The following is a 15,656-nucleotide window of genomic DNA, read 5'->3' as shown; positions in this document are numbered from 1 at the left end:
ACATTTGTGAATAAGTAAATAAAAAGCATGTTATTAAAGCCTTTATTAATTCTGATTATGTAAAAACCTCAAAAGCAAATCTGTGTATGGCTGCTTTGTAGACTCTCAGGGACTCTGCTTAAAAAGCTGGCACTGAAACACAACACTTATCAACAACAACAACTAACAGAATCTATTTTCAGTAATCTTTAATCACAATGGCAAAATATGGAATTAAAGGTTTTACATAATACTCCAAGTATTTTTATTTTAATTTGTTCCCGATTCATGTCTTCTCATATAAGAGTGTAATTGATTTTTATATCACTTGACATTTATGTGCAATGATGTACACTGTGGTTGAAAGCGAGGGGAAACAGTCTAAGTACTGCTCAGATCTACATGCTATTATAAAGAGCAACCCATCCATTTTAATTCTTATGAGAGTGTGGTACTTAGAGGTTTTAAAATACCACAGTGACAGGTACCATTAGAAACTTCATCCGGACCTCAGAATTCTGATAATTTCTGTACAGTTTTTTATTTATGACCAAATTATTTACTGGTGTCAATTGGCACAGAGTTAATAGAAATGTATCCAATTACACTAGAAGAGAATTTGGCTCTTAATTACTACGGAGCGTTAAGATTGTTTTATGTAATCTATCCCACAACTTTTTTAGATGAAAAAGCAGGTTATTTTAAGGGTAATTTGTTTTATGCTATTATTGGGGTCAGAGATTCATCTCCTTTTAATTATTAAGAGAAATAATGAAAATATTCTGTATCCCAAGTATGCTGGTCTGAAAATGTAAAGCAGTGAGAAGACTACACCCTTTTCTTATACAATATATGAAATTAAAGTAATATAATTGCTTTATTAACAAAAAAGTTAAATTGAGTTTCACATACTAACCACATTTGTCACCTCTGCCTTTATAAACCTCACCATGGAAGTCAACTGTAGTGAAACAAGGTATCAATAGCCCTTAAGCTGGAAAATAGCTTTGCCCTAAGAGTCTGAACCAAAGTCTATTGTTTACAACAAGAGTCTTTCCTAAAGTACTGGTGGTGATTATTTATTTTTATTACCATGGCATCCTGAAGCCTCTGTACAAGGCACTCTATTAGTAGGCTGTTCACAAATGTATTTTTAACTGGGAGCAGGGGGAGGCTGGGAGGAGCAGAGAGGGGTGAACTGACAGAACATTTAACTAATAGCAAAATGAGCTGAGATACTGAATGCTTTCTCACTACTCAGTTAATTATGAAGTAATTCCCAGTGATTAAGAAAACCCATAGCCCTTAAACACAAAGCTAGCTGTTAGAGTATGATTAACTGTATTTTATTATATCCAGTAATTAGTCTGGGTTAAAATAATATTCTAAGGCATACTTTACATAGTTTGTCCAGTGTAAGAGAAAAAACTGGTCCTCAAAATAACAAGTAAATTTCCTCCACATTTCAAGTCCAGCTGCCATATCACTATACTACAGGTTGAACCTCACTAAATGGGACTCTCTGGTTCGGCAACATCCACAGTCTGGCAGCAGCCAGCAGGGTGGAGGGTCAGGACAGCTGGAGGGCTGGTGGCCAGGGCTGGGCTGGATAGCTGGGGGGGGCGGGGGGGCAGAACTGACCTCCTCAATCCATCAACTTCTTTGTCTGAGACCCATTAGGTCCCAAGCATGCTAGATGAGGGGAGGTCCAACCTGTATTTTATAAATACTTTAACAAATCATAGAAATATTTATAGGAAATACGAAGGCACAGTACAAAAGGGGGAAAAGTTAGAGGTAATTTCAATATTTATTGCTCTATACAAGAAAAAGCATACCTGATAATCTAAAATGCTGAATCCTAAGCCTTTATTGTCTTTTTCTAGTTCAATGACTTTCACATCAGGGGACCATAATGTTAGTTCACCATCTCCTTCTTCTTCAGGATGAAGGTCTATTTTTGTTTTCATCTGAAAAATAAAGTATCTACTGCAAATACCACCACACTTTTTAGCTCTGGATAGAAGTTTATTCATTGAATATTCCTGCTACATTGATCATTCATCCAAGATGAAACTCATTTGAAATATTATATATCCTGCTCTCTAATTCCATCCAAACACATCTGCATTTGCCACAGGAATTCCCATTGTGACTACTCCCACTACTCCACCAGGCCCGAACTTTGCACACAAATACTAAGATGTAATTATATAATATTAAGAATTATGTCTAATTACAAATTAATGGTACTAACCTTTTACATTTCAATGGACTTCGGCCACCCCATTAGATGCATTAAAGAAAAAACAAAATGTCTCAAACACAAGGATTTAAAAAAAAACAAAAAAAAAAAACAAACACTGCATAAGGGAAAGCCCATCTAAAAAAAAAAAAAAAAAAAAACAATCCCAAACTGCAACTTTGTGAGTACAGTATTTGTTTAATTTTCGCTTTAACATTTAAACTCTCAAAGAGAAAGTACAAATCCCACTGGGAAAAAAAATTAAAAAAATAAAAAATAAAAACCTCAAATACATTTCTTGAAGTTTAGGAAAAAAAATCATCTCTTGTGCAAGATAAAATACAAGATTACAAATATTACTGCTGTTGCAGAATTTGTTGTAGAGGAAAACGATATTGTAAAAGAAAGAGACTACGTCTGCAGGCAAATAGCATGATATTTTGAAGACAAAATGGACATTGTAATCAGGAAATGTGTGAACCTTCCTTTATTAACATGACATGCTTACAAAATAAGCTGAAATGAAATGGTTGCTAAGTATCAAAGCCATCACCACTAGCCCAAAGGGAGAAAGAAACTATAAGCCCAGACATAGCTTCTTGCTCCCTAAATCAGAAGACAGTAGTAGTAGTAGTAGTAGTGCGGAGGTGGATTTAAGGAACAATTCAATCCATACAAACTGTTGGCAAATGTGTTTTACTGGCGTCACATGGATGAAGCTATTAGCCTACTAGTAAGGAAAGAGTTCTACAGCAACCGAAGGGATCACTCATAAATGGAACATGGTTCCTCTTGATGCCTCCACTATTGACCATCCATAGCGTTGCCAAACTGTCCTCTTAGAAAGACCGTCGTATCAAGAGGAATCTAGATCCAGGAGAAGGGACACCCAGAAGTAAATGCATTTTTGGAATGGAAACTAATGTTGCAAAATTCAAGTCTTAATTTGAGATTTTTAAGGATTCGGCCACAGAAAGAAGTGCTGAACATCTGGTTTTCCCAGTTTTACATAGAAACTTGATTTGCAAGATGGAAGTAATCAGCTAATGGGAGCAAGGCTTAGGTTTAGTATAATTCAAAGCTCCTGCTCACCTATTAAGCTGAAGAATGATGTATGTGATGTACATAGTCAGCATGCTAGCTTAGTGATTTACATACCGTGTATTTATAGTACAATGAAGTTTTTAGTGACCTACCCAAGTACAGCACATTAACATTCTGAACATGAAATATCTTTCACTGAAAATATATTATCTAAAATACTGTCATAATCTAAGAACATGAAGAATTCAAAGCATCACTCAAAATCCAGGCACACTCTAGTCAAGTATAAATGACAACCGTTTCAAGCATCCCTGGGTCCCTGATGAACACTGTGTTTTAGCCTTAAAGAGAAAAATGTCACTAAATTAATTAGCTGTATTATTGTTTCATGACAATCAACTGTCACATGCCGATTTACAATGTTCTATTTATGTTCCACAGTATCCCACCTTGTTTCATTTCTACCCATCCAAGGACTTGAGCTATTCTGTCCGTACAAAAGCAACAAAAGCCAATCTTGTTCTCACTGAGTTAACGAGTTTGGAGCATCCACTACCAAAATCTTGTTTGACACTGTGTTTCTATAAGTGTAAAAGCACAAATGCCACACTGCTCCAACTTACCTACCTGACTGTGTGTGTTCACACCTTAAAAAGGGTCTGGATGTCCTAGAAAAGTTATCTCCTAGTATGAGGAAGAAAACCGTACCAGAACGGTATGTGTGGCTTATTCAAACCAGCTATATAGACGCCATGCCAACAGTCAGAACGTCTAGTGGTGAAAAAGACAAGATCTTGGTAGAAGTGGGAGCATGCCAGGGATCATCACCAAGTCCTCTCTTGTTTAAACTTGTTGTAGATATCCTCACAAGGAACATAAGAAGGAGAACAATGTAATCTGTATTCAGCATGCACCACGCAGTGGGGAGAAAGATAGTCTACAAAAATATCTGAATAAAAAGAGAAACGTGTTGGAGACACATGGGCTCAAAATAAGCAGAACAAAGAATATAGTAAGCAGTTTCAACAGCACGAACACTGAGCTGACCATGAAACCAGATGTACAGCTAATATTGAAAATGAAAAATTTCAAAGTACCTGGGATCCAGAACCTGAGAAAACAGAGGATTAAGTAAGAGCAAGGAGAGTAAGTGCCTGTCTCAAATGGAGAGAGGTAAGTGGTATAGCAATGGACAGGAAGAGACAAGTGAGTAGAAAAGGGGAAGTCTGCAAACAGCTGTCCATTCAGTTTTCTAGTGTAGTGCTGTGTGTTCTTTTGCTGGGAAACAAAGAAAAACATGAGCAAATGACGTATTGCACAGAAATGCAAATTTGGAGAGAGGCACATGGTATAAGCAAAAAACACTAGGTGAGAAACGCGTTAAGTTGGAGACATCCTCAAAATAACACTCCCCAATGAAAAAACAAGGGAGTACCGGCTCAAATGGCATGAGCATGTAAACCCCAGTTCTGACAATTGTGAGGAAGAGACTCCCGCATGCCAAGACTGAAAGAAAGACAGAGGCCAGCCCAAGAAATGGTCGGACATCATAAATCACGTGTGCCCAAATTGTAGCTAATGCAACTCTTGTACAGATAAAATGAGGCTCACAGAGGCTCCCCTCTCAACTCTCCACCCCGCCTGCCCATTTTCTACCTACCAGTCTGAGCTGTGAGGAGTTTAGGGCTTCTAACTGAGACAGCAGAGTGAAGACAATTGGTGCTTGTCTAGGGTGAGGGAGACATAATTTAAATGTTTGCCCTTCCTATTGCCTCTCTTACCCTCCTGCAACTCCCTGCTGTTTGCTGCTGCCTCTCCCCATAGGCCCTGTTTTCAGCTTACTGCATCCAGCAGCTGCTGTGCAGGAGTGGGCCCCGCAGCCCCATATGATCAAGTCAGGCCAGCAAACACTGGGGAAGGGCTCATAATGCCACATACCGTCTCTTGTATCGCCTCTGATCAGCTCCAGAGGGTGCATCTGCTCAGGGTCTAAAGCCCTGTGGAATGCACCTGGTGGGGCATAGAGCTGATGTCATAGCAAGTGCCTCCTACAGGGTCAAATCCCTAAGTCTTAGCAGGTGGATCCCAGCTCTCAAACATCTGAAGACTCTCACATGTTGCTTAAAGAGACAGTAGGTTTGGCCATTCCCATCATCAAGGAAGACATGTCAGCATGAGGTGTGATAGAAGATATGGCACTGGATGGAGAGAACTCAGAGGGGATGCCATATGATGGTATTAACGCAAGGAAGAAGAAAGAACAGGACTCAATGGTGTTTGAACAACCACATGACGACACTGGACATAGCAAAGCAATTCCAATAAAATCAACAACTTTGACAAATCAAACCATCCATCAGCGATGAATCCTATCACCTGGATCTATTAGGCTCTCAGTGCTGTTCTATTGATCTTACTGGGATTGGAAACTATCACCACGTTACCGCTTCATGTTTCCAGTAATACCAAGCCCATTGACAATTCTCAATAAATAATAAGATGAGCCTTTTATTAAAGATGACAGGTGATGACCCCACAGAAATACAAAGTAAATCTCTCTGACTGAGCTAGTTTCCTCACAGGGTATAACCTGCTTAGCTTTTCCATGCCAAACAGCGAGGAGATGTAAAGACCATTTTACAAAACACTTGGGTACAAAGAGCAGGTATCCACAGCCATGCAAATGGATTTCAGACATTTTATTTCCAAGAATTCCAAATGGTGGATGCAAACAAGAGGAAAGCCAAAACATTGTTTTTAGAAAGTTAGTGAACATCTGTCCAACTGAGCTACACAGTCACTACCTTTGGCTCTGGAGATGAAACCTCGACAGTGCTGAGCTCATCCACAAAGGACTCACTGCCATCGTCGAATAGTCGTCGACAACAAACCAGAGTGAATGGAGGTGGCACTTCTTTAAGAAAAGAAACTGCCTCACGGCGGGATTTTCCATAAAGCTGAACTCCGTTTACCTAGACCAAAAAAAAAAAAAAATAGGGAGAGAGAGAGAAAACATGCACCACCATTCAGATATTTAAAAGGATATTGATCAGTTTCTGCAATAAAAAAAAAATATTCTCTTGTTTACTTTAGACCATTACACTATTTGCAGTAATTGTCCTTCCCAACTATATATAAAAGGTCTAATTTAACAGAGGCATTCCAGGAAAGCTTGAGTGGTTTTGTTAATGGATGCCCTAAAATATACATAAATTACTTTAAGACTTATTCCCTCTTTGGATTCTGGTGACTTTACTACTGCTTCTGTTCTGTTCAGCTACCTTCATTCATTTCCTGCCCTCTGTGTGCTTCTAGTGCCAACACCTCCTACACAGGCATTTTGGTCTTAACCCCTTCAGCAAAGTAGTCATTATTTCTGAGTCCTTTCCAGGTAAGTTATTCCCAGCCTCCCTCAACAGACAGACAAGAAAACTGATTTCAGCAGTACTTTGACTCCAGCTTAAAGTGCTTTCAGAAATTAGTCCTAATGTTGGAACCTTTTCTTTATTAAGCACTTTTCAGTGCCTGTATAAACTGCTGGCTTGACAGTTCACATGACTAAAGTGCTCTTTTCATCAACAAGCATCCCAACAGCTGCAACAGTTCAAACTCCTACTTGGTGCTCCACCCATGAGCCTGCACTACATTCTGGATAGGCCAAGTTCTCCGTATCCTAATCAATTCATGGTTTCTCCATCAAGTCTGTCAAGAAGGATAGCAGTTAGGATCAACTGATGATGGTTTTGGCAACATAGGTATATGACCTCTAGGAGCCTGAATCGTCACATAAATCACCAAATAATTTTCAAATGCACATTACACTTGAAGCCAAAAGTAGACGTGATTGAAAAGCCCAAAACTTTGTGATGACACAATCAGGGATTGTCATCAAAAAGCTGAGTTTGAGGAAGGGTTTGACCATGAATTCAAAAACTAGAAGAAGATTCTGAGCAGTTCTAAGTCAAATGTACCAATTCCAAACTTCAGCTATTGTTGCAGATTTTAAAATTATAGTAAAGTGGATTAAATGAACTAGACCTTTGAGAGAATATATACAAATGCTTTACACAATAAAAAGAAAAAGCAATTACAATGAGAAATTCAGCAGAAAGTCCCAACAAGTTAAGCCTTACCAGCCCATAAATTTTAGCTGCTTTGTGATACCAAAAGACCCCAAAGGCAACTGCTAATGAATTCTACACCATAGATGGATGGCGTTTATATAAAAATAAATATTCCCTTCAAAATGAAGTGTTACTGCACTTAAATACTTTTTTTTTTTTTTTTTTTAAAAGAAATCTAAGCACAAAGGATTTTCACCCTCTCTCAACGTAACAATTGGCAGTGTCCACACAAAGACGTCTAGTTTTTACATTTGGTTACAATGTAAAAATATAACACATACAAATAATGCAGAATTTCACCAAGTGTCAATGGCCTAACAAAAAGTATGATTCTACACCTACCAAGGAGTGTCTACTGTTGTGCATATAACTATTGATTTCAAGATCTGCACAACATCATTTTCTTTATCTCCACAATGAGGACTGCAATTCAGCTTGGTTAGGTTAAGATTACATGCCCCATATATATTGTATGATCATTCCAGGTTCACCACTTTTCCTTCAGTAAGCTCAATTCCTCCTTCATACCTTTGTGTATTTGTAGTTTAAATAAGGGTTATACTGTTTAGGAACCTACTGTTTTCCTCTCAACTTTGTAATACAACTGAGGAGATAATCTAGTTACACAGTCAGCAGAGCTTACCAGGAATCCCCTTTCCCTCCCACCCATCCCCATGAAAAAAATTAAAAATAAAACACACACACACACACACACACTTTGCGGGGAAGTGCTGACTCAAGAAACAGAAGCTTGTCGCAGAGGCATATCTGTTTCAACAAAACTTTCCATCAGAAAGCCACATCAGGAGAAGAAAGAAAGATAGACATGCCCCAGAATAGCCAGTGACCCAGCCACTAAGGCATTCACCTGAGACACAGATGAAGCAGGTTTAAGTCCCTGCTCTGCTTCATTTACAGCAGTGACTTAACCCAACTCTCCCATATCCCAGGTGAGTATCCCAACTCTGGGAGAATGGAGCCAATGTTTTTATTTATACAAAGCAGAATAATTTCCACAGAGGTGGAGGAGACACACATACACAGACAGACACTGGAGCTACATCTACATTACAGCAGTGTATAGACTACCAACACTGCACAGCCAACTAGCACAAGTATAAATGGCAGTGTAGACTGAAGGCAGTGCTTAAGCCAAAAGAGTACTCTACATGCCTGAATCTCTCAAGTATACACCAGGGGCCAGCAACCCCCGGCGTGGGTGCTATGAAGTAGCAAGGTGGGAGCTCAACCTTGCCCCACGCTCCCTCATGCAATCAGGAGCTAGCTCAAAGCTATGCTGCCTGTGGATTCAGAAAAAAGATCAGCTATTACTGCCAACCACCACTTAAATGGTAAAGCTCTGCATCTTCATTTATTTATTAATGAAGCTGTTGTAAGGAGGACTATTAGTGACACAGGCTGTACACAGAGGTCAAGAGGCCAAATTTTGGCACTCCACCTCAGAAAGCTGTTGACCCCCGGTATATGCACCATAGTTGGCTCTTTATAATTGTAGTACCCAGAGGTACTGAGGAATCTGAGGTAAGTGAAGTCTCTGCTCTACAGGCTTGGCTGAGAGCCAGCTGGCCTTTAGTTCATGTGGTAGAGTACAGGGCTTTAGACCCTATGCTTGCAGGCTCTATCCCTGAGGCCAGCAACCCAGGTCTGTGGGCGTTACATAATGTCAAGCAGTGCCTCCCATGTTTGCACACCGATTTCCCCACTGCCCCAACTTCCCAGCCAAAACCTTTCCCTGCTTTATGTAACACCTGTAATTTACATGATGCCGTAAGTGTAGACATACCCTTTTGGGGGAAGGCCTCATTTTCCTTCCACACCTGGACGAAACCACAAGTCAAAACCCTGAAATCTGCTCTGAAAGGGAATTCTTGTTTTCCTGCCCTCAAACTGTAATTCAGCATTGGAGCGACTGCTGAGCTGAGCTATAATAATTAGTTATTTACAAAGAAATATCAGTGCAAAGTTGTTGTTTTTAAATTGTATTTTAAGCAGTAGCGTGCTGGAAAGTTGGCATCTCTCAGACAACGGTTACACTAGTCAGTTTTGTCTACTCATGGAGCATCCACACACAAAAAGCATTTTGTCAACGGAAACTTTCAAGAAAAAAAGGTGTTTAGACACTCCAGGGGCCCTTTTGTTGACAGAGTGGATCAAAAAACCAATCTGCTTTTATGTGTAGATGAGATGGGGCAACAGACGTTTTGTCGGAACATCTCTTCTGACAGCAACTTCTGTAGACAGATCTCTGTAGTGTAACTGTAGCCTCAGTGTTCCATGAATGAGGGACAGTAACTAATCCATGTCCAGCAGCAGAACTGGGGACACCTATTCTGTTTTCTAAGAGCTGCTGGAGATCAATCTCTAAGGAAGAAAGGTACCAGATGTCCCATCCACTGACCACTAGCCATTCCACCAAATGACTGTAATGGAGGTTTTCCTATGATTCCTATCATCACACATCAAATATGCCTTTAAAATGGATTCAATGTTTAAATATGGTATACATTGTAAAATGTTTTCCCTCGTTAAATAGTGAGCCAAACAAACCAACCTTCAGTTGTTATATCAGCACCCAGGTAACGCTGTTCGTTGTAGTTAAAGGACTGTCATAATTTCCATTACAAGCCCCTATTTAAGAAGATTTATAGCTTGGCTGTACTAATATGCTCAGGGCTGAAACATGGCATATATAGTTAAAGCATCATTTTGTTTCAGTTGTTTTTGAGCTGCAGAAGAGGGCAGCGAGTGCTTGAAAATCATGAAAGTCACTAGCTCTGGACATACTTGTATAAACTGAAACAGTTTTTCTTTCTTATTTAGGTAATAACTTTTGTCCATTGCATATGGGGTTTCCTTGCTTTTTAGTATTTGAATTTTTGTTTAATGGCCAAGATAAGTAAACACTTTCAACATTCCACTAACCCTGTCATGTGGAAATCCAGATTTCCTCTGGTAAGCAACAATAAAAATATGGAATAATTACTTAACAGTGAGACAAGTACATATTTCTGGTCCTAATGGGTTAATAATTATCAGAACCCTGATCCTTCTCTCACTGAAGTTACTGGAACTTTGTTCTGAACCTGCTCCTAGTAGCAGTAAAGATTGGAAAAAGGCCAGCAAAGCTCAGTTTAAGAAGCCTGTTACTCTCACCCCTACACATCCAACCCCCACATAAGAGCTAAGTTATTTTCATGCCATAATAAAGTAACAGCAGGGAAAAAAAAAACAACAGAAGAAAATTAGTTTTACCTTTGTTGTCCTACCATTAAAAAAAATCTGTATTTTGGCAAAGTGAACAGGCCCAATCATTCTGGTCTGATCACATCAAAATAGCACAAGCCCACACCCAATACCTACTCTATGCATCCTATTAACTAACACTCTCTGCATGCTCAAAATAAACAAGTTCTGTCTTTGAAGTCAATATCCACATTCCAGAAGGTGAAAGGGTTAAAAACACAAAACCATCCTTGCAATGTGACTGGCTGCTTGTAGTGCTTTTGGTGGAAAATATTACCTACCGCACAGAAATGCAAGCATTAACTCTTTAAAGGTTCTTAATTCAGATCCCATAGATCAAAATTATGCCTAAAGCAAACATCATTGTGTTAATCTCCTTAGTACGTGAGTACTTCACAAATTATGTAACCCTGACCAGAACCTTGGCAAAACGAAGCAGTATCATTTTCCCTTTTACTAAGGACAAGACTAAGGCACAAAACAATTTACAGACTTGTCCCTAATCTTACAAGAGCCCTGTAGCAGAGCCAGAATAGTATAGAATCCAGCTTTTCTTGACTCTTAACTTCATGCTTTTCCTATCCATTAACTCTTCAAAAAAATATATATTGTGCACATGCATGAACCAGCCTAAAATGTCATAAAAGCTTATTTTTGAAGAGGATGAGCAGAAAGAACAGTTCATTTCTCATTCTGCGGACTTTACCTCTAGAAGTTCATCTTCCAGCTGCAGAAGGCCAAGAGTAGCAATTGGACCATCTGGAGCAATTGAAGATATGTAGTGATGTCCATCAAATGTGTCAAGTTCTACTCCTAATCTCAAGGTGTGGAGAGGCAACAGCTGTCACACACACACAAAAAAAAAAAAAAAAAAAGCGGCTATGTTTACAAAAATACAGTTTTACATGTGGCAAATACATTTAACTTTTTATAACTGACTGATTCAAGTTAAACTAGTTGCACATTAAGGGCTTGTCTACACTTGCCCCCAACTTCGAAGGGGGAATATTAATCAGGATGGTGGGAGATTACTAATGAAATGCTGCAGTGAATATGCAGCACTTTGTTAGGCTAATTCTCCCCCACGGCAACTGCAAAGCGTCAGACGTCAGAGTGCCAGCATGCGTGTAGCAGCGGGCACTTCAAAGTGCCTTTACTCCAAAATCCAGAAGTTGCAACCTGTTCTTACCAGCAATTGCATTGTGGATACCCCTGTGAGTGGGAAAGGAAAGAGGCCACGACTTTCCATCTGACAACTGTAAGTTTGCTAATGCTAGAACTGTGTATGATTGATAAAAATCAATTGTAAGTTTGCTTATCATTTATCCTCTGTATTGAAATACATTTACATAACTCTGCAGTATTCACCTGTACTGTTTTGGGTATCTATAAAAGCTAAAAAAGAGTGTTTATCTTTGGTGTCAACTGGCTCATCTTAAATCTAAAAGCTAAACACATGACATGCCCATCTAAAAAAAAAAAAAATTAAGGCCGGGGGTGAGGGGAGGGGAAGGATGACATAAAATTCCACACCTTTGAGTATTTCTGGAGCTCAGCATCATCTGTAATTGGCATGTCCACACAAACCACCTAAAATTGTTCACCATGACAATTAAACATTATTAGTATACAAAACAGTGCTGAATTTTACTAGAAGACTAATGATAAGAACAGCTGACAGGGACAAAATATGTTTTTTAACTTTTAATGCATGCCTTGGTTTAGTTTGGTACCTCCGAGTTATCACCACGTCTCTTCATCTCAGTAAGACTGATGGCTGATAAAGTGATCCTTAAAAATCTTAGTTGTCCTATCAAGTTTAAGGGAGCTGTCTGCAGCAGCAAAGACTACGTAAGGATTTGTATTATCAGTCTCAATGAAACTGTGCACCCCAGTAAAACAAGGTGTGGTGAAACAGAGGAGAGGCATATTCAATGAAAGAAAACAGACTGAAGAAGGTGCTGGTCTAACCATGACTATATTTAGATGGGCCAAATTTTGACATTTGTATCACCACAAACACGTGCTACAAAGAAAGGCAAATTTGGCGCACTGAGCTTCATGAACCAGCTCTACATCCCATATTTTATATGACAACAGGGTGGTGCTAAAGAAAATAGTGTCAAGTTCTGGGGGTACAAGGATGGGTATACCTAGCAGCTGGAGTGGATACAGGCCTGCCAATGGGGGAAGGGAGAGGGGCAAAAAGGGGCAACCATCCCAGGTCCTAGTGATTCAAAAGGGCCCAGGGCTCCCAGATTGGAACACTGAAACTACAGCAGTGGTTGGTGCTCCAGGCCCTTTACATCGCTGCTGGAGCGCCATGTGTCACATTCTGGACAGCTCTTTGGGCTGCAGCATGGTTCAAGTACTGGTGAGGGCTGGCTGCCACCAGCTTTGTCCCTTCTGGGGGCACAGAGCACCGCTCTGCATCTTGCCCAGTGGACCAGCCTGCCTGTCAGCCCCCTTGAGCGGGTAGCTAGATTTACTGAATCAAAACAAAGTCTTATATGGACTTCAAAGGTCTTAACGGAGCATTAATGTATCACAGAGAAGGCAATTTCAAAAACATTTCTTAATGCAACTTTAAATCTTCCAAACAAGATATTTGGTGTGACAGTTCTGCCAAACACTAAAAATAGGCATCTCCAAATCAAGCGGTCATGTATTGCTGAGATAGTGTTATTTTTAAGAACTTCAGAAAAGGATGTTGGCTTGAATATTTTACTTAAAAAAAAATGCAGTTAGCAAAGTGCTATAAAGCTGTAATAAAAACAAAACAAAACAAAAATGCATGGTCATTCTTCTTGTGAGGATTTATATTTAGAAATGGAAACAATCTCTTCCTCAATAATTCTCTAAATCAGAGGTGAGGAAAAATCTAGTGGGCAGATGGCATCCTCCAAACTTGAATTACTTCCTTTTCTCTCAAATACTTTTGATAATCATTCTTTTCATAAAATGTAAGATTCACTGTGAAACACGACACTCATATCCCGAACTTCTGCTAAATGTACAATAAAACAAACAGATCATAAACACAACCATAAAAATGCCAAATATTTTAAGTGCCTCATATGTTACAAATTTAAACATGAGGTTGATTTAAAAAAATTACTCACACTTACACAATAACATAGACATTAACAGAACAAAAGTGTGTTAATTACAATGTCCCTATATTTCATCCTTGAGTCTTCAGGGAAAAACAAAAAAATGTTACCAACCCTTGAACAGTTTGTAAAGTTAAGCTCACAGAGCTGTAATTCAAAGAAACACAAATGAGTGCACTTTATAGAAGGATAACATACCATGACTCCATAATCAGGTCCCAGCAGTTTTGCCCACTTGGATTTCAACTCCTTTTCTAGAGAGTCTGGGTCTCTTCCTAAAAATATAAAAGTGAATGTTAAATTTACTCCCTGCCAAGTACCAGGACTTCAGTAAAGATGCAGTTTAGATAAAAGATTATAGGGAAAGATAAGAAGAATAAAAATACATGAACTTGGGTCTATCAAGCAGTGCAAATCAGAACAGACTTTTGCAAGAAAACAATGCAAATGTCAGCTCCTCCTGAAGTGAAATTTATTCAGATGTTCAGCATAAAAGAGGAAGGTTGCATTGATGAGATGTGAGTTCTATGTCCTTTAATACTCTAAATAAATCATGCTTTCAGGTTGTAAAGCAAATTTAGCATGGCTTTATAAGTTTGTTGCTGCTTAAACATTCACCACTACAGACCAGGAGTGCCTCCCTCCCACATCAGGCCCTTTTAAGAAGTAAACACCTGAAAAGACATTGCCATTATCAAGGAGCTGCCTCAGCACAATACAGGGACAGACTTTATTTATACTTTTGGCGGTATAAAGGCTTGTCTGGTTTAATTAGGCCAGTGAGTAACATGAGCTTTAATATAAGCTCCAGTTCTAAACCAGTCTTCCGTGGGAACTTGGCTATCTTGACATTTATATCTTTTCAGCAGTCTTACTTATGCAACCGAGGCAGTATTACAGTCATGTAAGACAATTTGACAGGGCTAGAGAGCATAAAATGACTGGCTGCCCTGCATTTGACCTCATCCAGAAGCTCAGAACACATATAAAGTTCCTAGCCTTAATAATGTTGAGCTGCTAAAGAGACAAACTCTGAAGCAAAATTCCAACTAGCAGCAGCAACCTGAGAATAAATTTACTGAAAACTATTTTTAAAATAGCCATAATATTGTCACAAGCCCAGACAAATCACAGAACACATGGTATCACTGACATGTCATTTTACCAGAGTCGGAATGCAAATCACAACAGCAGCTCTTTTCAGTTTTGAAAGTGCATGCATTTCATTGTGAATGTTGAGTGATTTGCTAAACAAAATAGCTTAGGAGTTGAAAGCCTAACTCCTATCAAAAAATCAAGGGGAACTGGGGGTCTAACCCCTGCAAGATCTTTGAAAATACCCCTCTTAACATTTCAATACTAACAGATCAAACTAACAGATCAGACTTGCAACAGAATTCCTATTATATCATGTTATTACCTGGAATTTTAAGTGGTTCAATTATTTTGGTAACAATGGAAGAATCAAATAGCAACAATTAACAATAAAAGGCTCACAGTACATGCACGAAAGTGCAATATTCCCAAGAGATTAGGTCTCTATGCTAATTATTTTTCCCTCCCAATGTGTAGCCCCATGTAGCTTGAAATCCCCGCCAACCAGTTTCTGTCACATCAGATAGAAATTTTGGTTAGATAGCTGAGTGGCTATGTACAGAACCAAGCAGCTCAGATTGCAATTTGAAGTATCCATTGTACATACATATCTGACCTCAGACTTAAGATACGAGCAGAGAAGAATTTCAGGTCAGAGCTAGTCAGATCATTGTTTCTGTACAGAACTATATCATCAACAAGTAACCCTGCAATAGATTCTGTAGAGGTAGGCTTGCACAGTTACACTACAGATTCTTTGAAGAACTGTTTTTTAAATGAGGCTACACTGAA

General features: G+C 39.1%; 1 protein-coding gene across 6 annotated transcripts in view; it reads right to left on the bottom strand.

Moving 5' to 3' along the window:
* The window catches only part of PATJ (PATJ crumbs cell polarity complex component), a 202,846-nt gene that overhangs the window by 150,159 nt on the left and 37,031 nt on the right, over positions 1–15,656 (bottom strand). For all 6 annotated transcript variants that reach the window (XM_075002220.1, XM_075002217.1, XM_075002218.1 and 3 more), the window contains exons 14-18: positions 13,968–14,044; positions 12,190–12,246; positions 11,363–11,497; positions 6,073–6,240; positions 1,818–1,949 (exon numbers count right to left, since the gene is read on the bottom strand). In XM_075002220.1, coding sequence (XP_074858321.1) covers positions 1,818–1,949; positions 6,073–6,240; positions 11,363–11,497; positions 12,190–12,246; positions 13,968–14,044 — 569 coding nt within the window. The remainder of the gene's footprint in view (positions 1–1,817; positions 1,950–6,072; positions 6,241–11,362; positions 11,498–12,189; positions 12,247–13,967; positions 14,045–15,656) is intronic.

Source organism: Carettochelys insculpta, chromosome 9, assembly GCF_033958435.1.
Source record: "Carettochelys insculpta isolate YL-2023 chromosome 9, ASM3395843v1, whole genome shotgun sequence".
NCBI lineage: Eukaryota > Metazoa > Chordata > Testudines > Carettochelyidae > Carettochelys > Carettochelys insculpta.
The sequence above is the reverse complement of the archived record's forward strand: the minus strand, read 5'-3'. Positions and strand labels throughout refer to the sequence as shown.